The 26,383-nt window shown below is 29.8% G+C and overlaps 1 protein-coding gene across 1 annotated transcript in view; it reads left to right on the top strand.

Moving 5' to 3' along the window:
* The first annotated feature begins 6,992 nt into the window (after positions 1-6,992).
* Positions 6,993-26,383, top strand: part of Lmpt (Limpet) — a 151,170-nt gene continuing 131,779 nt past the window's right edge. Inside the window, exon 1 of the mRNA XM_026634272.2 lies at positions 6,993-7,335. Coding sequence (XP_026490057.1) covers positions 7,288-7,335 — 48 coding nt within the window. The 5' untranslated portion in view covers positions 6,993-7,287. The remainder of the gene's footprint in view (positions 7,336-26,383) is intronic.

Here is a 26,383-nt window from a genome sequence, read left to right as displayed (position 1 = left end):
CTTTTATTTAGTTATATTTTAACTTGTATTTTCGTCACTTAATGCTCTATCTATTTATGAAAACAGATGGCAACATCGACTAACTTTTATTAACAATTAATCTATACTGTTTTAATAATATTTTGGTGTCTGAGGATTTTTTTTAATATAGAAAATAATCATACTATGTTTCTAAAAACCCTACAAACCTGGTAGAGAAGCGAAAATGACCGGTTGTGTTTACGAAGCATATTTTTTATGGTATATATAGGAGGACGGGCAAAGACGACTATTATTGTTTGCTCTGAACTGTTACCTACCCAGGCAGGCCTGCACGAAGCCCTACTGCAAGGTGATGTTATAAATATATGTATAAAATATCAGAGATGAATCAGAATACGTCTTAAATATATTTCTAATTATATATATTTTTGATATATTACAATTGCATAGATAATAAATATGAAATGATAACTCACCAAGTAACTATTCAAGAGTTCAAACTAATTTAAGAATATATTTTTAAAGCAGCTTTAAACCAGTTATCATCTAGATGTTATAATAAATAAAAAAATATATTAAAAATTGCATCGACTAATGTATTGTACGTATGTCGTTTGACACAAAACTTAAAGTATACATAGGACAAATTACAAATACGTGTAAATTACCTGTTAGGAGAACTTTGATTTGTTGCAAAGACGCATAATGTAAGAATAATTAATTGAAGCACATAACTTTGCGAATATAAGAGCTCTTTTCTATATTTGATATTTGAAAAATTATCCTCTAAAAGGAAGTTGCGAAGAAAGTCAAAAAGTTCGTAATATTTAAATTTTAGACTAGTTTTTAATCCGGCTGCCCATTGCAGAGAAAGCTTTCATGACATGTCCATGACGCCTTTTAAAAATTTCACTGTTTAAATGTTCCTTTTTAAATTTTATTTCCATTTAAAATGAGAATAGCAAAACGGATAGTATATTATTTAGCAATAGTAAAGAATATGAAATATGTTTATTTTAATGTTAGATTTGAAATAAAGATCAACAATTTATTAAACATAAAATAGAATTGGATTTGTATAATAGCTATTTTTAGTTTTGATCTCATTTAATATTTAGTGTAAATAATTGTTATGTGTGTAAAACAGACTTAGACTTTTCAATATTTAAACCTTATAATATTTAATTACTAACCGTCAAGAGTTCACGACCAAGCCGAAAACATTATCATAGGCTTTCCGAAGAACCGATCAAGAAACTCAGCAACGGGATATATTTTAATCAGCTATTTTTTCATTTACGATACATGAAAAGCGTCGATGCTTTATGCTGATATACAAGAAACACGAAGAAATTGGTAAGAAACAGTTACGTACACAAATGTTTAATTAATACTCTTGCAGCCTCTAATTCTTATTGACAAGATATAAGATGTGAAATTAGCAGATAACAATCCCATTATTTTATACATGTACCTAAACTTTCTATGAGTCAGAAAGTTGTAAATCTAGATCGGTACATTAACTCAAACTTCGAATAGATCTTAGTGCTCAGTTGTAAGCTCAAACTAGTTCTGAAGGTGAAAGTTGGGAACGGGCTTTCTTCGTTTACTCGTTTGAAATAAAGTTGGCTGTATATCAAATAAAATAAAACATTTAGAACTAAACCTACCGTGTAGATGCTACCTGTTTGTCAGTGTTACCATAGTATTGTGGAGAAGATGAGTGAGCTAGTGTAATTTCTTAGACATAAGAGCGGAAAATGTTAATGCGCTGTTAATGAACGTATGTATATAGATGTAACACCGCACGATCGAAGTGGTTTTCCGACATATATAATAACACAGATCAATATTTAAATTTAAATATATTATAATTTATATATTCAACTAGGGTATTACGAGCTCTTTTAAATCTCCATGAAACAGGATTAAATTAAATATTTGACGGATATGTCACGTATTGAATAATATAAAAATAGTACTGCTTCAGAAAATAGATTCTACCATAAAATATAGAACTGGCAAAGAAAATTGGTTCTCCAGTCATTAAATAACATAATTATGACATTTATAATATATTATATTATTCATAAAATCATCAGATATTAACTACGTTTAATATGATATATAGTCCTTAATCGAGCGTATTGATATATTATAATTAGAAACAGGTACAAAAAAAATTAACAAGTGAGTCAAATAGTTAGTTGGTCATCGGCTTCTTCTTCTTACTAACTGACTTGTGACATATCACGTATAAGGTGGTGCCTGAGGATGTGAGTGACATTGGCCCCGGATTTCGATTTATAAAATAACCCGAGCATTAGGCACATCCTATTATTATTTCGATGAATCAACAATGTAAATACCGTGATTGAGAGTCATCTTCGAATGCAGGTGGAGCATATTAAATGTCTACTTTAAGGTATGACTAAAATCCTAATTCAACGAAAACTAAAAAACCTATAAATTGGTCTATAAGAAAAGTAAAAATTATATACATTTTAATGTGTATAACTAATGTAAATACATTAAATTGTATTTAAATTTTGAAACGATAGCCAGCGAGCTTATAAATAAGAAGGCATTAAGCATTCATTACAATATTTAAGTTTTTTTTTTTCATTCGAGAATATGTTATACGACAACGTAAAATTTCAAGGACTGTTGGTTTAGACAGATTGTAAGCTGTCGAAAAATTGTGAACGGAGCATTTTACAATAAAACGTATACGTTTGTACATTTCAAAAGTTTACTTTAAACGAAATATTTAAAGTAAACTTTAAAAGCAAACCTGGCAAGCGTTTTTATAATTAACTTGTTATTGAGTCGCAATAATAAAACAATTAAAAGTGCGCCATTCTATGTAGCTAAAATTATTAAAATCTAACGGTATAAACATACAATTGTCCGGTGTTGTAGATAAAGCTAGACACACTAAACACGTGAATTTCTTATCATTCAGATCGTGTGTTTTCTGGCGCCAGGTGACATTGGCCTACCCTCAACTCACTTGACATTCCTATCATCCATCTCCATGTTCTAAGTAATCACTATTTATTTAATGCACTGCAATTTATATATTTTGATTCGATGTTCTTAAATCTTACATTTTATTAAGCAAAATAAAAAATATATATATGAAAATATCAAAATATACTTCATTCAAGTAGACTTTTACAAGATCGTCGTTTTACAGAATTTTATTTAACGTAAATCTTGCTGTTTAAGAACTTGATTATAGGTGTCATATTACTACAAAAGAATATTTTTCTTTAAAAAGGACACTTTACTCTTGACAAATTAAATATTTTCTTGGTTACTAAGGGTTTTTGCAAGCTGATTGGGATAGGTACCAATCACTCATAAGATCTTTTCCCGGCAAACAGCAATACTTAGTATTTTTGTATTCCGGGTTTAAGGGTCAGATACTGCCAAGGGGCATAATATTTAGTTACCAAATTCAGGGCACATGGGTGCTTTGAGGAATGGTTAATATTATTTAAAGTGCTAGGGGCGGTGGTGACCATTAACCATCATATGGCCTATTTGCCCGTCCACCTACCTACACCACAAAAATATATATTTTGGTAAGAAAATTATAAGCTTCCGTCATTTATATACAATTTCAAATTAATAAAAATTGCAATTTTTATTGCATATATAGCAAATATGTGTACATAGTGTTTTATTGGCATATATATATATACATATATATATATGTGTATGCGTTTAATGTTACATAACCCCATTTTAGTAAATCTCGTCTGTTTTTCATATCTTTTTTTGATGTACGAATTGTAGAGCTTTTTATTTCGTAACGAAAAGACGACGCGAGCTTCTTTAGTACAGGACTACATTTTTCACTTAGCAAAACACTCTTTTGTATTCAACTTACAAACAGTTAAAACGCCTTTATATATAGCAATAAGCCGACGATTAAAACAATAACAAAAAAGAAACGCTATCAAAATTTATAACTAGTATTATAATTTGCCAATCAAAGCTTATGTTACACAAACATCATTCAATAAGTCATTTTATTTCCTATAAAATTATAGATAAATCCGCGGGGTGGTGATTTATTTTTATTTTATTTTTATACATGATATATATTTAATTATATATATGTATGTGTATACATATTCAATAAAATATATCATTTAAATAATGTAGAGTTCTTGCCGGTTCGTTTTAATACATACTACATCGGTGCCATAAAAATATATATTTATGACAATAGATTAGACAGGCTGGTCTATTTATTATTTTCTTAAAAATAAGGTATGAGCCGTGAAGGTTCGGTAAAAGTTAGTATGTAGAGTCGTATAGTTCAATTCAATTGAAACACGTACTATCACTCTGGATACTTTTTTCGATAAGTTGATAAATATATATTTTTACTTGACTCTGACATTCCAAATAGGCACTTGAATCTTATTTATTTATATTGCTTATTTTTTCAATTATCTCTTATAAACTCATCAAATAATAAACTATTATACAAATTATTTGTCCAATGGTTTCGTAAGTAATCATAAAAAAAATAAAAAAATGTTTTAGTATCATTGAATATAAAAAAAAATATTTTACGAAAAGTAGGAATTAAAGACGTAAATATCACATTATAGAATACCTTTTCTCTTCGTTTAAAAATAAACTTAAGAGTTCTACTATAGTTCTCTACTGCGCAGCGGTGTGAATTATAAATACAAATTAAGCTCTTGAAAGTGATACTTAGCGGGATTTAGGTAAACGTGCAATCTTTAGTTATGACCACGTAAATCCACATGGTTACCTTAGTTTTAAAATATCTATAAATTATCTGAAAGATCTCGCTACTACAAATTGAAATGTATCTCGTCAAAATGACACCTACATGGCTTTCAATTTGTCATTTTATACGTACCTTTTGTCAGTTATATGTAAAACTTTCCACAGGTTACGAATAAAGATACCACACAGAAGGAACGGAAGAAAACTCAGTATTTATTCTTTTGAAATCCAATGAATTACATGATTTTTATTTGGTATTCCTTTCTGCTCGATTCGTGTATGTGTGTGTGCGATAAAAAATAAAAATACATTCTTTATACGATATAAAGTACTTTCCACAATCCTCGTTCTGGATTTCAATGCACGAAGAACAAAACTAATATTCAATACAGATGTTGTAAAATAAAAATTGTGCATTGAAATGTTCTATTTCAATACATTCTTTAAAATGGCAATACGATCTATATCCACGGAATTAAAATGGTAAATCGCAACGGAAACTGCATAAAGGCGTTTATTGCGACATTTGCTTCTTTTTATTTCTTTATCTGTTACTTGCATGTCAAATGGTTGGAGAAAACCTACTTGGTGGAAGGACTTTATGCAAACCCGCCTGGATAGGTACTAACCACTCAAACCTAATAAGTTTTGTTGTGTTCCAATTTGAAGGTAGAGTCAGTGTATCTTAGTTCCTAAGGTGGTGCATTCGACACGTTTAATTAATTATTTCGATTAATATTTTTTACACAGCTAATGTCTATGAGTGGTGGTCACCACATACCATCAGGTGGCCAGTTCGCTTTTTTTAAATAAAGAATTTAAAAAATCTTCTATACATAAAAACATCTTCATTTAATATGATACTTTTAATCTATTACTTTGATAATGGTTTTAAAAATGTAAGTTATTAATAGTCCAGTATTTGTAATATTAAACAAAGGACAAAAATTCCTTTGTAGATTTATAAAGTACGACTAGACAAGGTTAAGAAAATTCTTAACAAGGTATTGATGTGTATAGAAAGTGAGTTCTTTATTTTTTAATACTTACCTACTTATAAAAGAGTAACCTATTTTTGTTGCAGATTCTTCTCGACTGAAGCTTTTAGAATTTAATATTAAGAAGTTGATTGTTATAGACATATGAATATGTATAACGATTCAAAATCCTACTATGATATGATTTTTTTTTTACTTGAATTATGAAAAAATTAGATCAAGAAATTGAACCTAGATTATAAATAATTTATGAATGAATGTCGTATTTCATACAAAAGATATAAATAACATTTATTGTGCCTATGGGATACTTAAATATGTATTATATTCGGATAAATTTCTCTACAGTAGAGTCGTTCAGTCCATATGGCTGTTCAGCTCTACATATCGTATGCTACATATAGAGTAGTATAACAATGGAACTAGCGTTATTCTAACATTGTGATACGCTGTGGAATGTAATATTATTGCTACGTGCGAATCCTTTCATGCCTCTATTTCCATTGGGAATCACCTTATTGAACTGCTATTTTCACTGCCCTATAAATTTTACATACAATGTAATGAATGAAAAATATTATTTAGTAATATTAATATGCTTAGTAGATCGGACATTTTCGTAGTTGTTACGAAATATTTTGAAATAAATTATGTCTAATTTATTTTTTAACAATAAAAAAAAATATTTTAGTTAGGAATTTCTCTTATTTTTATTTTAAAATCATTAATCTAAACTGGTTCGCTAATCTCATCAGTTACGTCGGCGATAACGTGTTGATAATGTAAGTGTACGTATTAATGTTTATTCAGAAGGTTGCGATAACATTACGTTCAAGATCCTCTGTAATTGCGATCCTGTATCTGCCAGATAAAATGTCGAGGCGAGATGACGTCACCGCCGCAGGCGCAGCAAGATTAACCGGGCGACTGCCTAAATATAAAATGTAAACATCTTAAGTGAATCATTCCGTGCTTAAGCTATACGTAAACAATGTGATAATCGGTACTCTATATATCAAGTTGATATGTTAACGACCTATCGGTAAGTAGAAACCTATGTTATAAAAAAGGGCGCGACAAATCCAAAGTTAGGGTGAGGGACCATTACAAAACATAACCTCCAAATGTTGGGCTATTGTCCGGTGTAAAAAATGCAGGCATGGCGTGAGCCGGAACGCTAGCCGGCCGAGGAGCGAGTGCAAACGAACCGTCGAACTCGAGTCGAGTCAGTCTCATTCGAACGGAGCAAGAGCCCGCGCGCGCTCACGACCGGTTTCACTCGAATACTCTTCGATAAGTTACCAACAAATAATTGCATGAAGTCATCGATTAAATTAAGTGTAACAGCGTTCCAACGCTTTACTTTATCCTGTTTTACGAATGCCAATGATCCTTCGAGGATATATGTTAAATTTGCGAATTCGCTCGGATGTTCAAGTTTGACAGTGAACTCCACAAGTGTCCGTGAAAAAGTTTTGTGCGACCCGATTGGCTGATTTTGTTTTGATTCGTTTTGTAGAGTAACTGAAGGATGAACGGGACGCCAGCAAGGAGGCCAAAGAGCGCCTTTTCTGAGACGGTCAGTTACCTATAGTAAATTATATCATACACACACACATACATCATAATATATTATAGGTTTCCTAACTCCGATAGTGTTTTCACCACTGCGTACTTTAATTAGCATATGATTGTAAGAATCATGTACCTTCTTCACAATAAACGTTGCACATGTGACTAAACCCATACCGAAATAAAAAATAAAAAACTTTGACGGTCACTGTCAAAGCTAATGGCGAGTGAGATGGTGTACGTGAGCAGGACAAAACAAAGATGATTTGACCGCGTGAAATATATCATTTGTTTCAACCGTAAACTAGTATAGTATTGGTATTATTGTAGAGCATTTGAACTTGTTATTGTAGAAAGTTAAGCTCTTACAATACTCATAGTCCGAGTGCAGGTAGCATGTTCAAACTTTTTCAATTGTATCTAATTATACTGGAAAACGAATAAAACTACGGGAATTAATTGGAAACTATTTACTTTGAGCACTCGATCTGCCTTAAATGAACATGTAACTATTTTATAACAATTCCAACCACTTGCCGTCGAACTGTTTCTCGCGACTTAAATTAAATTGTTTCGTCTCATTCGGGACCAATTTAATATAATTTTCTGAGTCATAATGTTCAATTATGCACAGTTTATATAATACCTTTTCTTTGATTATGTTGATTAATAAATATTATATATTTATATGTATTACAACATGAACTAAAATTATTATCGAACCACTATGATATGAAAATAGAGTTAATTCCAAGATAATAAATAATTAATTCTTATTTTATTTTTATTGTAGACCAATATTTGAAATCGTGTTAAAGATAAAAATGTATTACAGAATTAGTTAATTACTGTCGGTTGTTAAATAATTTATCTAGTTTTCATTTTATAATGTATTTTTTTAATATTTATGTATATATAACTTACTTTGTTAATAGGTTATAATATGTTGAAGAGGAAATCCGTAATATAGATATTGAAAAAAAAATACAATTTCTATACTCGCTTTAATAATACTAGTCAAAACTTCATTCCAAGCGAAATTTGTCGTGTCGAACCGGTTATAAGATATATTCTTGTTTCTTTATCAAATTCTCAATATGATCTCTGTGTTGTATGAAAGACTTTTTACAATATTTTTTATAGTAAACACTAAGCAATTAATTATTTTCCTATCCTCATACATTATGTAAGCGTTAGGTACTCAATTAGTTCTAAAGTAAGCGCCGTGTTTTTTCGTATTTATAATCGATATAGATTAATTGAATATAATTAGTATCTATTAATCTATTGATCTTATCTTCATTGTGTTAAGTAGAAAATGTAATTTATGATTGATTGATATAGAAGCAATATGTATTTAATTTGCAAGAGTAAATAAAATGTATCAATTCTTACAATAAAAGGGACGTTCAATTAAATCTATCCCAAATAAAATCAGCGATTTACGCTGTTTAACTATTACGAATAGTTGAATCATGGTTTTATAATATTCAGATTCAAGAAAAAGTTCAAGAAAAACTTCATATATCGGTTTTGTATTTTTATAAAAAATTAAAAACATTATGTAATCTCAATTTAAGTGAATTGAAATGTTTTTATGGAAAAAAAGTTCTTTAAACCCACCATATATACAACATAAACGGACTACCGAAATAAATGATACCATTTATTATACATTTTTAGAGCAACTATGTCACAGAATTCGTTAGCGTCAACGTTAAAAAATTTGCTAGTTTTTTGACAATACCCTGGAAATTGTAAGCGACGAACGAAGGGGTCATTTTTCGCTGGAAAACTGCTCTAAACTCGTATATCGAGTTAATGTAGATGCTGCTGAAATTAAATTACATTACAATCTAGTTTAACCTTTTCTGAAATTCATATAATGAGCTTACCAGTATTAATTGACACTGATCTATCAGACGTGAATATAATTTCGTTAATTCATATACAAAATTTTAAATATAGCTATGTTGCCGGATATCATTTACTTTTTGCCACGACATTTTTTACGTTATCCTACTTCATAACATCCGACAGTACCGTAAAAAGTTCAATTCCTGGATACATGGATTTTAGAGGCATGAGTGTAAACATTATCAACATTATCATTCTAGGTTCTAAGCTGCAACTGAAATTTTTTTTAGATAAATTCCCAATAACCTTATATAGACTAGATCCAGGATCTGAATCCAAGACTTTTGGGTCTGATGCATGATGCGTCTACTAATTCAATGAGGCAGTCAATGGTTGTTGTATTTAAATGAATATTAACCCACTTACCTGAATATTTGAATAAATATGACAATCATAGTTGTCAATAAATTGATATAATATCATAAGCATATATTGATTTAGAATGTTGATTTACTCCTTTTATACACCGCATGGAAATAGGTCAGATGTTAAGTCAATCTTTTATTTATCGATGTTTTTTTATTAACCTTGACCTGGGAAAGTTATCACATAAATACTTTAAACAATATTGTTTTTTTTTTTTTTATTAATGTTATGCAGAACCGTAATTAGTGTGCGTTCTTATATGTTATGAATAAATCATTTCTTTTGCATTGAATAAATAAAAAAATATCAATAACTTATGTATTTAAGCCCAGCTTGCTCAGTGGTTAGACGTGATTATAGACAGAAGATTGCGGTTTCAAATCCAGACAAGCACCTCTGAAATTTCATTTGCCTAATTTTTGTATACAATAATAAGAACGAAAGGAAACGTATCCGATGGAAATCTGTCACGCCACCCACCACCAACAAGCATTAGAGCACCTTGGTGGAGTACGCTTTATACCCCTTACTTTTAGCTTTATTTTCAAATGAAAACGAGGCCCAGCATTAGGGCATCTACAGACTGCTCCTCTATTTTATGCATGTACATACATATTACAATATGAACAGAAGATAGACAGATTTATTTGTTTATTAGTTTCTCTCAGATCCAAAACTACTATTCCGATTCACATTGATTTTCTAATCTATAGCAACTCATACTTTCAATATGCACATACATTATTTCAATAATGAATATTCAATGAGAAACTAATTAAGCTTAGAGAGAGAAGGTAATTACGTCAATGTAGCTAATGTAGTGAGGAAATCGTCCGATTGAGCGTTTTTCTAAAGAACGCTAACGCGAAACTAATGCTTCTTATTAGTTAGTAGAGAAAAACCGTTTACAAGACACAAGAACATGTTAAAATAACTACAAATGTTTAAAAATAAGTAATAAAAACAACACTAAATTGAAATAAGTCAAAATCAAATAAACCGATGAAATAGCCCTCCTGACTATTAAATGCCTTCCTTTTTAAATATTTTTTTCGGTGCAAACCAAATTTTTTTTTATTTTGTGATTTAGGTTAAAATATATTTTATGATGGCTATTAACTTAATATTATTATTTTAATATAGCGTTTATATTTCTAGCTAAATTTAATATCAAAATATCTCGGCATTAAGTCTTGATTTGTACCCTTTCGGAGTCGGCGCGATTAGCTAGTATATTAAAAAGATATAGCACGTTGTACAATCGGACTCAAAAAATGGTACTCATTATTTCTCTTATAAATTATGATTCAAATTATAAGCTCCATAATACACTTTATTTATGCGCAGTTAACAATTTTGACATTTAAATTTAACATAAATAATGATGATGATGATCGATTAATTCAAAGTAAAGTCAATTCGTATGACTTTCTGCAGTTGACTGTACCTTATATATTTTTGATTTGGGTATGCTGACCCTATAATTTGGTTGCGAGATATTCTTGTGAAAGTAGATAGGTACGTTACATGTTCACGTGTGATGTGCGCTCATGGTTTAAACTAATATTTCGTCTGGAATATTAATATTGAAATAAACTCAAAAATCGACTCTTCCAAAAGAAGAAGACACGATACTTGTTTAATTAATTACTTTACTCGTTGTAGGTGTTCATTAGAATGTTGTGCGACCGATAAATTGCCTTTTTGATTTAATATTATATAAGGTTGCATCTAAAGGTCGAGGTCCTCATATTAAATCCTGGAATTTAATATCACAGGATATCGGGCTTGTGAAAGTTATTGGCATATTCTGTCTGGAAAATTCTACCAGAAGTCCGGACCGCTAGCATTGTCAATGTTTACAAACACGTGCTTTTGAAGTCAATAAAGCCGGCATAAGATCCCACAACTCCTCAACATATACGAGGTGAAGAAAATATTTGCAAATAAATATACATAACCATCCTTCTAAAAAACACATAAATTAACCCGGGGAACTAAAACGAAGACAGTTCTTAATATTTGGCGTTTAAAAATGTTACAATAACTTACAAATTGAGTTATAAATAATTAATAAAAACATCACTTTACCCGTAGCTTAACCCCCGAAGCTGTTCGTTTGTGCCAAAAATTTTGTTGCACTTTTATTATAGGAACGTGATTGTAAGACTAAATCTAACAAGACTAGATTTTTTATGATACTAGAGTATTTTGAACGTTTGACATAATTTCTTTAAAACTGTTTTTGAACAACTGCTGCTCAATTCTCATACATATTTTAATATACAATTATTATAAGAGACAGGCATAGTTTCCTAATATATGTCGAATAAATTTCCTAACACAATTTAAACCCTGAAATGATATTCTTAGTTAACTAAACTTAATTATAAACATACTTTCTATTAACACTGAGTACTAAAAAATACAACGCAATGCATTTATTATAATGAGTTTAAGGAAAAGCCACAAGCTGTACGAAGATATTTGTAAGAATAAAATATTAAGAATCATTGTAATATTCGATACTGCAAAAGACATTTTTCTTTTATTTTTATATGTGAATATTGATCTCTACGAAAAAGTAAAAACCTTAATATCAATTACCACTCATATTAATATACTGAACTCTAACGTTACACTAAAAACGTTTCAATAAAGCTAATAAAACTTATAGTGGAACAATATATGACGTGTCGTTATTGGTAACAGATAGGGCTCGAACGATAGTACACAGACTATTGATACTTATGGCTTTGTTATACGATACCGAATACTCAACTGACTAGATAGTTTTAGCAAATATGATACGCAAAGCTAAAAGCTCACGACTGAATATAATAAATTTGAATTTGGAACTTGAATCGAACTAATAAAATATAAAAAAAAATTTAATAGTCATTGTCACTATAGTCAAAGTAAAATTTATAATGAAGTTATAAAGCCACACTATTATTATTCTTGAAGTAGATTTGACTTATTTCAATAGAGAAAATATACTGTGTGAGTACTTTATGGTCGATATATCTCGTAAATCGATACAACATAAATACACCGATATCCAAAGCCAATGCCTCGAACCCTAATAAGAGATAAAAATAGTTACCTTTACGAATACCCGTTGATTGAATATAGGATGCAGTCATCTCAATACTATTATTTTTCTATTGGAAGAATGCAATATGACTTTTGATTAAAAATTGCCTATTCATTGAATTTTTTTTATAAAATGTACATGACTTTAATTTCTTTTGAAGTTACTATAGTAGAATAATTTAATATTTTTTGCTTAATACTTAAATCCCATAGAAAAGAGTATTAACTAATATATTAAATTATTTCCGTCCAAAAAGAATCTTTCTCAGACAAAAGAACTTCGGGCTAACGAGAGATCATTTAACAAAATCAATTATAGAAATTTTTTTTAGTCCTTCGCATGTGATGCACATACATTCCAATTTATATATAGAATAGTAAGTACAGTACGTGACTTATATTATTATTTTATATACCAATCATATGATCTTCCTATTTTACAAGTCCTCGTTTTGTTATACTGATATTAATATTCTAACTAAGGGGAAAAATTATTAAAAGGAGTATCTGTAATTATTATAATGCTGACATTGAAGCACAATCATTTTAATTTAATTTTTTAAATTATCATAATCTCAATCGAAATAAGGAGATTCTTTACAAAATAATTAAGCAACATTCATTTCCCTCGTTTAAAACTAACCTTAATAAGTAGTTCAAATATTCCATACATTATATTTTGCGTACATTTAAAATGAATAACTAGATGTTGTTTGTTTAAATAATGGAAATGGAAATAAGTTTGATTTTTGTTATTATAAAGTGGTATTGTATTATTGGACGCGACAGTTGTATGCAAGAATAATAATAATATATTTATATAGTGTACGAGTTATATTGGTTAAACTGAAATCATAATATACCAAATTTAACATCTTTAGAATCACAAAAAATAATGTTATGTTTGCCAACAATATATTAATTCGTTACTATTAATATTTTTTATATTTGTAATGTTTCAACTATTAATAATAATTAATAATAAAAATTTCAAGTTAAAAATTGAAATGACTTTAATACTTCTCTTACGTGTAGATGTTATTGAAAATAATATATTTTCAAACGTAACGCATTAAATAACGCGTTTATGGTAAGGAAAATGTAAATAGACTATTTTAGAAAGGTGAATTATTTTTAGAACGCACGATACTGTATGGTGCGGTAATAAAACTGGCCTTTCAAGGCTGTTATTAGCATTTCATAATTAGCATTAAGCCGTGGTAATATCCTTTGGTTCGCCGGGGAGCGTTCACGCGAATATATGCCTAATGAACTATGAAGCATAATTTGTAGAAGCAAAGCTTGCGTAAATAGCCCCAATAACGCCTCCCGGTGGGAATTGATTTACTAGTACTGCTTTAAAATTAATGCCGGTTTTATGGTTATACAAATTTGTAAAACTGATTCTGTTACGAGGGTTAATTAATTTTGAATTTATAATCATGTGTATATTGGCGATTAATTTTGTTTTGCTTACGACGAAACTCACAAATATATCCGAGAAATAGCCTTAAATGAGTAAATAAAAAAAAACTAAACTTCTAAGCTCTACATAACACATAATTTCTTGTATAAAGTAAAGGTATTAAAAAGGAGATGTTTTTGAATAGGTTTTCAATTTTTGGTAACATTTTTCATCTTTGTCCTTAATTAAAATTGATATATTTTTTATTTTTTAATGTTGATATAATTATTGTATTAACTCACTACATAAAAAAGTTATTTTAACCGTATTATTTTAAAATCCAACTTGAATTATCTTTCTAAGAAAAGAAGAAACATAAGCTGCTAAAAAGAAAACTCTGATCTGCCTATTTAAACTTTGCACTGAACTGTTCGAAGCAGTCGTTAGGTAGCATTTGTCTCTTAATGCGAACTTGAAAGACCCTGTTTTTGCAGTATCTACTTCGGAGGAAAAATATCAACGCATTCCCTCAAATGAACTTAACCGAGGGGCCTTGATGACGTCATATATATCATTATCATTTAATGAAGTTTTATTTCTTCGAGACCGCGAAAAAGTGCTCAATTACACTTCTTTTGGGTTTTCAGAATTTGCACATTAATCTATAATTACGTTTTCTACGATCGTAAAAATAAATATATTTAAATAAAGCATACATTTACGATATAAGATTTTATTATTGAAATTTAAATTATTCTATACTATATTCCAAATTAAAAAAAAAACATTTTTAAATGTATTTCGATTAAACTAATATTCAAATATAAAAAATAGTTTAAATATAAAAAGTACGCTTTTGATCGATTTTATTCGTATATATATAAATGAGACATATTTTAAATGTAATCACACATAAACTGTTTATACATACATAGTAAATAAATAAAGTTTAATTTTTGCCAATATAACATATATTACTTTTTATCACTGGTAGTAATTTTACGGAAGCTACCGATACATACGAAATATAGTAAATATATCAAAACTTTTTTTATTCCAACGTTAAGAGTTTTCACAAAAATGTCAAATTCGGATTGCCCTCACAAAAAAACGTCGCATGACTTTTTGTTCATTTGTTAAATAATAACGAGGTTCCTCTGGGAGATGGTACAATTATGTAAAATATGTACGAGTACATGGCATTTTGCAATTGGAGTGCACTTCTCACAAAATATCTTGGTTCTGTTAATTTTATTTTCATTTATTTTGTCTTCATTGGATACAATTTAGAAAATTATAAAGTATGTTAAGACAAATATCAGTTACAGTGATTTCTTCCAGGCACAGCTCTATATAGGATTAAGGCAGAAAGAAATCGGGCATAGTGCGCAATACTTAAATAACAAAATAACTAAGAATTATATATAATATATAAGCAATACATATAGTAATGCTTATATATAGAAACATACTCTTATTATATATATCTGCATACGTAACCCCTAAAAAGGTAAATGAGAAAAATAATTTATTCGTAATCATTAAGTAAGATAAAACAACTAACGTGTTTACGTCAGATTTCGTGTTTTGTTTTCACTTAAAATATTAAAAAAAATATTTCTCCCACGAGACGATCGACAGATGTGACACGTTGAAATTGCTGTTTATCGAAAGAATATATAATCGAAGAAAATCAATAAAAAAACATTTCATTAATAAAATAAGTATATTTTATATGCGTCAGGGAGTGGAGAGGAGCGGTATATTGTTTGCCGTCAAATCTTACGGGTCAGTTTTACACCCAAACACACCAATGGACGTTTCATATAATAAAAATGGAAACGATATTATTGATACGGATTATTCTTTTAACCTTTTTAATCGGTCGAGCTCATTTTGGAAGAAACATTATATTTTCCAATAATATGAATGCGATGGTCAAAAACTATTTTCAACGTTCACGCTTACAAAGTCTAAAGCATACCGCTTAAGCAAAAAGTACTGGAAATCTAACTTAATTTAACAAAAATCCCATTCTTTACTATAAAGATGGAACTGAAACTTCATTTTGCATCAGAAACGCTTTATACTGAACGTTAAATATTTGAAATTATATTCGGTCTTGAATTTTTACTCCCATCCCTCTTAAAGTTAAATTATTTTTAATAGTAAGATAAACTCGCTCTATCCTCTAAACATGGTGCTGATGTACTACCGACTGATTAATGATTAGCAACGACAGCCATTCTAAACAGAGACTGATCATTGCACGGGAGTAGAAAAACTACCAATTTCCTAATTCTGCTGCTGCTGGGCTGCTTTTGGAATTTTCTTTAAATAAATAACAAAAAATCTTTCAATTGTCCGGTTTTGGTGCGACTTGAGCCTAAGACCATGACTATTGACGCAATTATTAGTTAGCCGCTAAACCGAGAAATAAGTCGGACGACTTATTTGTCGGTTTAGCGAGACGACGACGATTCGATTTATAATTAATTGATAATATGTTTACATGAACATGATGATGATGATTGGTTGTGATCTATTTTGAACCAATTGAGCTATCTTTTATTGGGAGTAACATCTTAAGTTTTCACTCTGGACTTTTTCATAGATTCATAAAGAAAATATTAAACCCAAGACATTGTTATTGTTATGAAGTCTGCAGAAATTGGACGATTCAGATGCTGAGTGCTTTTTAATTGTAAAGTCTATCGGGACGGAATTTGTATTTTATTTGTAGATAAGTAAGTTGAAAAAAATTACAATAGTACATTTTCAACACTTCAAGCATTCTATTCTATACTTAACCGAACGATACTCGCTCGATAGTCGAGATTAGTTATATTCAAAGTAACAAAACTTTTTAGTTCTTTAGGAGTGGCTTCTTCATTCATTATTAGATCAATATAAAACTTCATCCACGTGTCAAAACAATCAGAAAAACAATACGAGATTTACGGAAGAGGTTTTACTTAAATTTTAATACACATCTACGCATTGTGTATCGACAGTTGATCATCCTATTTATGGAGTTTTTGACATGTCCTTGCATAATTAGCGGCCTTCAATATGACTTCAATATTTAATTGCAATTACTGTGATATTACGAGTCTCAAAATGCATCTATTTTTTCTGTTATCCAAATGCATAAAAGTGCTCATGAATACTTTCATATGTTGCGAATATTACAGTGACGATTTCGATGGAAATTACGAAAATCGGCTCTGGAGTTTTAAAGGCGAGTCCAAGGTAAAGCCGTGTGCACATTCAAGGTTTCGATGTTTAATACGGCTGTATTTCAACTTGACATCAACCGTTTGTTTTATTTTATATTAAATCCACGTGTTGCAGTAGCTTAATAACTTGGCATTGCCATTTACGCTGTCATTTAAAAAGCAATAATTTATTATATGTAGAGTATTTTCAGGAACTTCGCTAATGAGCTCATAAACAATGCTTAAAATTAATGTTATTTTTATTAGCAGCAGAAAACGATGCTGATGGTCATAATCAAAATAAAATATACTTATTCCCTTTAATTGTAACACTAGTTTATCAATATTGTTTTTATTGGTGTGTATTTTTGAAGATTGAGTTGCCAGTAAGTTTTAATTAAAAAAAAAGTGATGCAGCTGCTTCTATAACATCTATAAAACCGTCATTTTCAAAATAGAAGTAAAGAAATGTTAAGCACACTTGATTCAAATTTTAGTTACTATATCTAGCGTTAAGTAATCACTTTATTTTGAAAGTGATCAATATGTATATGGGTGTCATTTCATAACCTGCGATAATAAAACGTAATAGTACCAAAATGATAAATACTGTCAAAATTCTGAAACTGTCAAAAATTTGACAATTTTAAGCAATTTAAACACTATAAATTCTGGATCTTTTAAACGTCCAAGGTCACTGAAGCGAGTAAATATTCACAGAATCATTAATTAAAACCGTTGCCGCAAAATGAATTCTGTTTCTAATGAACACTTCAAACGCAGTTTTCTTTGGAATACCACGTTTCGATGCAATTGTGAAAGGTATTAATTTAACAAGAATGACGGACCGTTTAAATTAATATATATATTTTACTAATGAACTTTATTCGAATTCATAAATAACAGTAAAAAACTTGTACTAAGAAAATACTATGAAAATATCGAGAGGTTTCTCGAAAGCTTTGTTGCGATATTAAAAGTAAATATTTTTACTTGCAAATGAACGTTTTGCAATATCAATTAAAAACCTAAAATAATTGCCAAAGTCTAGTCTATCAAATTAAAAAGTAAATTTGCTGTATTACATTTATTTACATTAACAGTCTATAATTTTCCCACTGCTGGGCTAAGGCCTCCTCTCCCTTGAGGAGAAGGTTTGGAGCATATTCCACCACGCTGCTCCAATGTGGGTTGGTGGAATACACATGTGGCAGAATTTCGTTGAAATTAGACATATGCAGGTTTCCTCACGATGTTTTCCTTCACCGCCGGGCACGAAATGAATCAAAACACAAATTAAGCACATGAAAATTCAGTGGTGCTTGCCTGGGTTTGAACTCGAAATCATCGGTTAAGATGCACGCGTTCTAACCACTGGGCCATCTCGGCTCATATTTTGCTGTAGATTTTACAGCTGTTGCTGTATATTTTTAAACAATTAATACATCATATATAATAAATCAATTATGTGAGTTAAACGAATAAATATCTAATATTCGTCTATAATTTGTAATTATATATCTGTGTCGATCGCGTATAAAAAAACACTTGGAATTTGAAATAGTAATGCAAGAATATTTCTAGATAATATAAAACTCCGTTATTTCCAACACTGATGACAGGAGAGATGGTTAATTTTTCACCCAGAGAATCGGAATTGCAATTCAACGGAGAAAAGCTGCTAGTTATCTTGCCAGTATTCGAAGCAATCATTATTTGTACAGTAGCTATTTTTAATTTGATTTATAATACAATTATCTTAAGTACTCAATGTAAATAATGTTGAATTTGATTTGAAGTCGATATCGTCATTTGTCTTGGAGATATGCAATGCTATAGAAACATTTACATATTATACATTCAGATATTCTTCCAAATTATCGCAATTTGGACTTTAGGGGGAAACAAAAATGTATAGAGTCAAACTTTGGACACCCATCAATTTACGTACCGTTTTCAAAATGGTTAAAATGTTCCAATAAGACATAATAAATATTTTTACGAAGTTAAAATAATTAGGAATTGTGTCATAAGTCAATCCGTTGTTGCATGATAAAAGGACTACAAAAAATACACTTTTTCATTTATAAAAGGGATTTTTTATGAGATTCACATATATAAACAATATTACATATAATATATTTATCATATACAATTACTTTTAATAAAAAAACTTATTATTGTATTATACAATTATCACCCTACTGACTTTATTTTATGATTTAAATAAAGAAAAATGATTTGTTTTAAATTAAACTTCAATTTCATTACACAACTTCAAATCAACATAGGTATCATTATTTTATGCACTTAAAAAGGCTCACTGAATGATAACTTCAAATGACGACTCAGATGTGTCTGCACAAAGCTCGAACTTTGTAAAACCTCATATCTATCAAACTGTGTTTAACGGAAATTAACTAAATTAATATCTACAATTTTTTGTGCCTGTAATAACGCTACGAATACAGATACAATAATATCCTATATGAAATAAAACTGTTTAGCGATAGAATAGATTGTTGCGGCAGCTTGTAAGACTTACCTCTATTATAATTCCAATTAAATGATTTAATTCTAAAATTGCACGTTTTTCTGTTCGATAATTAATTATCAATCCAAGTCTTTGACATTGCATTCTCTACTGACTTTGTATAACATTAATCATTCAATTTATAAATCCACAAAAGATAACGTGACGTGTAGTATGTTGTAGATGTCCATATGTGTGTCATGATGTCTTGCTTAGTGGACGCTGTGGATATGAAACGCTTAAACTGGTAGAGTCCACCCACGCACTACATACGCTAAGGCTAAGCCACAATGCTAAGTTATTATTATTTTATAAAGCCCATTACATATATTACAGGCCTATAGGAAAATATAATATTACTGTTCTAAATTTAAAACAAAATTTATTATCTATCTATTAATGTTTTTAGATGTAATGTCTCTCATAGCTAAGGTAATTCCACCGTTGAAGTCACAATTTATTTTATTTAAAAAAAAAAACAATCATCCTGCTTTTAAATGTTTTAGTCATGTCGATATTCATTATTAAACAGAAACAATCTTAACGTAATTAAGGAAGAATAAGACTTTATGAGAAAAAAAATCAAAGTACATAACATGTTAGTAGAAAACCATTTTAAAAATATAATAGTCGGAGGAACGATGAATATATTCCGGCGTAGCATTTTTACAAGATATTTGGCAATTTAAATGCAACGACATTATCAAGCGTCGTGGTACGAGGCGCGTGGCAACTGTGGTGCAATTGGAATGCAGACTCGCTGAATCACCACATATTTACGAGCTGAGCATAGTGGAGATAGTTTCTGATCTGGTAATATTATCCGCTAGGTGGCGCAGATGGAATGGTTTTTACCATATTTGTAATATTGATAAAGTAAAGTGTAGTTTTTATCCGGAAATTTTTAAAATGATATACTTTATACATTTACTTCAAAATAAGTGTCAATAACCAATTTTATTAACTGTGTTCTACTATTTGGTAGTTTATTTATTTACTTATATTCAAATAATTGGCACCTAAATATTACATTCCGATAAATTAATAATACGATATTGTTTTAGCTTTACTAGGTAAAAGAAAGAACTAAATCGTAGATGGACGAAGCCGCTAAACAAATTATAAATCGGCAGAATCAATTCATGAGATAAGAAAGCTCAGCAAACAGGACCCGAGAGTTTCATTAACGTTTCAGGAGCCAAATTTGTGTTTGCAATTCATTCTGTATTCAGCGCCGAATAAAATCATCGTTAGGGAAGCTGAATTTGTTCAAAAAAGAAACTACATATATACAAGGCTCAGGTGAACTGAACGCAAAGCCTATAGCTTAGGCTACATACAGAAACTTGAAATTTAGAAGTAACCTTCGTTTTATAATTTCCTCTATAGAGCCGCTATGAAAGATTTTCGCGAAATGTTCCTCAGAGTGGAGATGAATCCTCACATTTTCGATCTTATCCACACGGACCCCATTAGTTTCATTTTAGCATAGCATGACAAATAAAAATATATAAATACGTAAAAATAAAAGATTATATTAAGGTATATGTTGTTCATATATATTCATAATACAATACTTGCGAATATATTAAATTGATTGTCATTCGTTTTCTAAAAATATTAAAATGTAGTTCTCTGAATTATTATAATTGATATAAACATGCCGGTAAAATATAATGAATTGTATTAGTATTATCTTGCCATCGAATAATGAATCTTTGATAAGGGTAAGTGATAACAATATCAACTCATAATGTATTCTCCGTACTCCGAAAAGGTATTGACAGTTCACTTTATCAGCTTCATATTATTATGAACATAACAATATTAACTTTCGAGTAATAAATATATTTAAATATTTAATGTTTTCATTGTAAAATTTCTTTGTAACACCTCAACGTCCTAAGGGTTCGTGTAAAATATACAAACACGTCAAACAAACCAAATGAGTGCCAAAGTTTTTACTTTTATCAAACTATATATTTAAATTATTTTATAACAAAACCTCAACAATTATATTGTAATCATTTGTAGATATGATCATTACAACTTTACGACTGATTTTGGCCACGGCCACCATTCTCAAGGAAAATACAGAGCCAACCTTGCAACACGTATAATACACAAGTGCGTGGTTAAACCCGAGTGAACTTTATATACCCTCACTCAATCCGATAGGATGGCAAATTTGACACGACCGGAATCAGGTGTGAGGCACGGGACTATAAACATTGGTAACTTTGAAACTTTAACTTTTTGTCGCCGATAAGAATTTCTCGATATCAAAGTGTGATAAATTTTAAGTGGCCCGACCTGGAGATAAGACTTCAGAATCAGCGATTAAGCCACCACTTTTTTACTCTGTGGAAACCTTCAGAAAGATACTCGGGCCCCTGGGGGACCATGATCGTCCTCGGCACGGATCAAAGAAGTTGCGGGATTGTGTCTGTGCTCTGCTCGTAGGTTTTCTCAGGGATGACGATGATCTTAGATCGCGCATTCCTCGATAAGCATGCCAACAAGAAACATGTAACGTCTGTAGATACTAAACATATCGCCAGGAAGAAAGATTACAACACCAAAAATGTACTTTTGGGAAGGTTTTAGTTTAAGTTACTAAACCTAAATCTCTAAAGAATCATTTTGACGCATCATTTAACTTTTCTTCGTTTACACTATAAAACACAATATAAAAGCATAAATCCACAATCAATAATTTTATAATAATATATAAATATAATATACTTATATAAAAACTTTCCTACGTTAGACATAGAAAATCGGACTCGCTCTAAACGGTGTTGACTAACTCTTAGGCATATGCTTGGCTAATGCATTGGACAAGACTAGAAGATAAAATATAAAATTTCAACAAGGTCGTTGTCTCACTTACGTAATAACTTGGCAAGAACGTTAAGAGCTAAGCTGTCCCAAGATGTGTTTGTTTCTTAGAAACTTCCGCTGATGAACAAACATAGAAACTTTAAACTATTCTGACGTAAATATTTTAGCTGCGAAATATTTTTAAGAATTAAAAACACCTCGCGTGTTTCATATTACAAAACAAATGAAACGGAAGATGGATTAGTTCAGCTAAAATGTAAAGTATTCGTGGCAATGCAGGTTTAACTTTAAGAAAACAATGAAATCCAACTAAAAATTACTTGCTATATAGTTGTACAAAATTTCAAAATAATATTTAAATATTTATTTTACGTTATTATTTGAAATATTTAGATTTAATATTTATTCAAATTAGAAGATTATTTTTAATTTAAAGTAATAAGATAGTTGTTGCTGTACTGGATTATGATAAACAAATATGGTTGTAAAACATATTTAATCATTTACAAGGATCAAGCTTTTTCCTTTCTAAATTATAATTTTATTTAAGCTTTAAACTTTCTAAATAATCATTCATCGCCTTTTCACAATATTTAGCTGTTGTGACACTTTTGTTGTTTTCTTAATAACCATTTTTTTGTATAAATATTCAAAATAGCTTAAATCACATCATCTTAAGCTAAAACTAATATTATATTGTGTTGCATAAATTTAAATGTATGCAAAGAATATTGACATTTCTATTTACATCATATTAATCAGAGTTTTATTTAATACATTTTAAATATTTTTAAGACTTACAAATCAATAGAAATTTTCATTAAAAAGTCTCGCTTCTTTAGTCTACCTATATAAAATTGTATATTGCACGTATGCAACAGTATAATGACAAAAGCATTTTTAGAATTTAAAAATAACAGAAGCTAATTGATAAATATATATTTACATTATTATCTATAAAGTCTTAACTGATACGAGCATTAGTATATAATTTCCTTTGAAATAATTTAATAAACAATTTCAAGTCTCATTGCTTCTTTAGGAATCTAATTTCTATACTAGATTTTAAGAAAGATATAATATTCAAAAATGTTCTGGTCTAATTACGTTTTTGGTGAGGAATCTCAAACACGACCTGTGCAAAATCCATACTAATATTATAAATGTGAAAGTAACTCTGTCTGTCTGTCTGTCTCGCTTTCACGCCAAAACTACTGGACCGATTTCAATGAAATTTGGTACACAAATAGTCTAGAGCCTGAGAAAGGACATAGGCTTTTTATTTGGAAAAAAAGGCTTTTTATTTGGAAAAAAGGGCTGTAAAGGGTTGAAAAGGGGGATGAAAGGTTGTAAGTTGTTGAAAGTATTGTTATTTTTAGAACTAGAAGCATAAAACTTATATGTACACTTATAAACTAACATATCATGACACATGGTGAAATAGGGGTTGAACGTTTGTATGGAAGTCCGTTATTTTTAAGTTAATTTAAGTTAGAAACATGAAACTCTATTTTTGGGATACTGATTAAAAAGGAGTAGATACTTATTTAAGTGTTTCTGCATATTCTACCCCTACGGGAGTGAAATAAGGGTTGAAAGTTTGTATAAAAGTCCGACATTTTTTAAGTTAAAAGCATGACATTTTATTTTTGTTTCACTGATTAAAAATGAGTAAATACGTATTTAAGCGTTTGTTGATATTCTACCCTAAGGGCTGAAATACACACCAATGTGGTATACAAAGAGGTCTTACACTAACTTAATATTATAAGTTAATTTGTAAATATATTCATATTCTACGCGAGCGAAACCGCGGGTAACAGCTAGTATATTATAAAGCATACACGTGGCAATAGGCCACGTGCATGCTTTAAAATAAGCACTATTTATCCCGTCAATCTTATAGTGCGAAAGGACCCTGTCATTCAGGGCAATCTGATACGACCGGAAAGGATCAATGTCTTTGTATCAATTCTAACTTCCTGAGGCTTGCTTTTGAGAAATTCAGAAAAAATATACATCAATATTTAAGATTTATATATTTATAAATGTCTGTCTCGACTTGACATTTAAATCAAAAAAAATCAAAATCAAAAATCTTTATTCAATATAGAAGTGTTTACACTTGCTTATTGATTGTCAAAAATCTACCACCGGTTCGGAATTTAGCACCTCGGACCTGAGAAGAACCGGCGAAAGAAACTCAGCGGGATATTTTTAATTAGATATTTAAAATCATATCGTAGGATTTGCAGTATCAATAAAACACTACTAGCACGTGGATTTTGGTAGTACGTTAGATGCTCGTGATATGTCCCTTTTATTATTGCCATTATTTATTTTATTTTATTTTGGTCATATTATGACATTTGCTATTAAAGAAATAACTGCGTCTGCAACTGCAACTGCATGACAGCGTAGATATAAAAACATACTTATATTTTAAAGCCATTGATATAAATAATACCCACTACAAGTAAATATACTGTCAACAAACGGTCACTGAACTCAAATTAGAATAAAATAAGATTAGTAAAGGAAAACCATATTAATATCAGCATAAACTACATTAACAGGCAATTTTGACAGATTTACCTTCCTTGTACATCAAACATTACATTACATTGTATTATCGGCGAAAAAGCCAAGGGAATTTACTAAAAACAAGATTTCAAGAATCAATATACTGTACATATAATTTTAAGCGAGTTGCACAATAAAGAATGCCATAATCATTTGATACTTCTAAGTATCCTTTTTTTATGTATTTTATACATACAATCCCAAATGTATAATACGTGGAAAAGGCTCCCGAATGATTGAATACTGGATTTCGACCCCCTGATTACGAATATGACATTCAAAAGACCTAAATTTTACTTCAGACTCTCAAACTGTCGAACATATCCAAATAAATTTACAAAATTCATTTAGATGTTTTGACACAGAGTCAAAAATCAAAATATACTTTATTTAAGTAGGCTTTTACAAGCACTTTTAATCGTCATTTTACAAAGCTATATTAAGTGAAGCTAGTAAGGTTCACAATGTAGATTCTACCGAGAAGAACCGGCAAGAAACTCAATAGTTGCTCTTTTCCAACATTTAAAATACAAAGTCATGTTAATTAATTATAATTATATACGTTTATAATATATTCTGCCTGGAAGTGTTCAAGTATTAGATCCCCTTTTTTTGGTCATCTATATAATCTTGTATTGAATAATATGTTTTTTTTTATTAATGTAATTTTACAAATGATTTAAATTTATGAAGTTATTGAAAAAATAACATTTTAATTCCAAATATGACACATTTATAATACAAGAGCATTTTAGGAAACCACACGATAGTACACGGTCGCTTTCGCCCATTATCATTGATACGGAAAAACAACGTCTTTAAGCCACAGTTTCTATGGAGTTCTGCTCATTATACTCATACTTCAAATTAGATTTACTCAAGCACCACAACCGAAACCGGAAACCGGAAAGTATTGTGCTTGGCTGTGGATTAGGCCCGTGCAATGTTATAACTAGTATACTATACTCTTATACTTCACTTATACAAACGTATTTGATTTAGTAGAAATAATCCTAAGGAATGTTAATGACACAATAACTTTGATATCACCGGCTATTGTTTTCTAGAGCGGAAACGAACTGTGGATCTCTAA

The sequence above is a fragment of the Vanessa tameamea genome, chromosome 6, assembly GCF_037043105.1.
Source record: "Vanessa tameamea isolate UH-Manoa-2023 chromosome 6, ilVanTame1 primary haplotype, whole genome shotgun sequence".
Classification (NCBI taxonomy): Eukaryota; Metazoa; Arthropoda; class Insecta; order Lepidoptera; family Nymphalidae; genus Vanessa; species Vanessa tameamea.
Note: the sequence above shows the minus strand (reverse complement) of the source record. Positions and strands in the feature narration are given on the sequence as shown.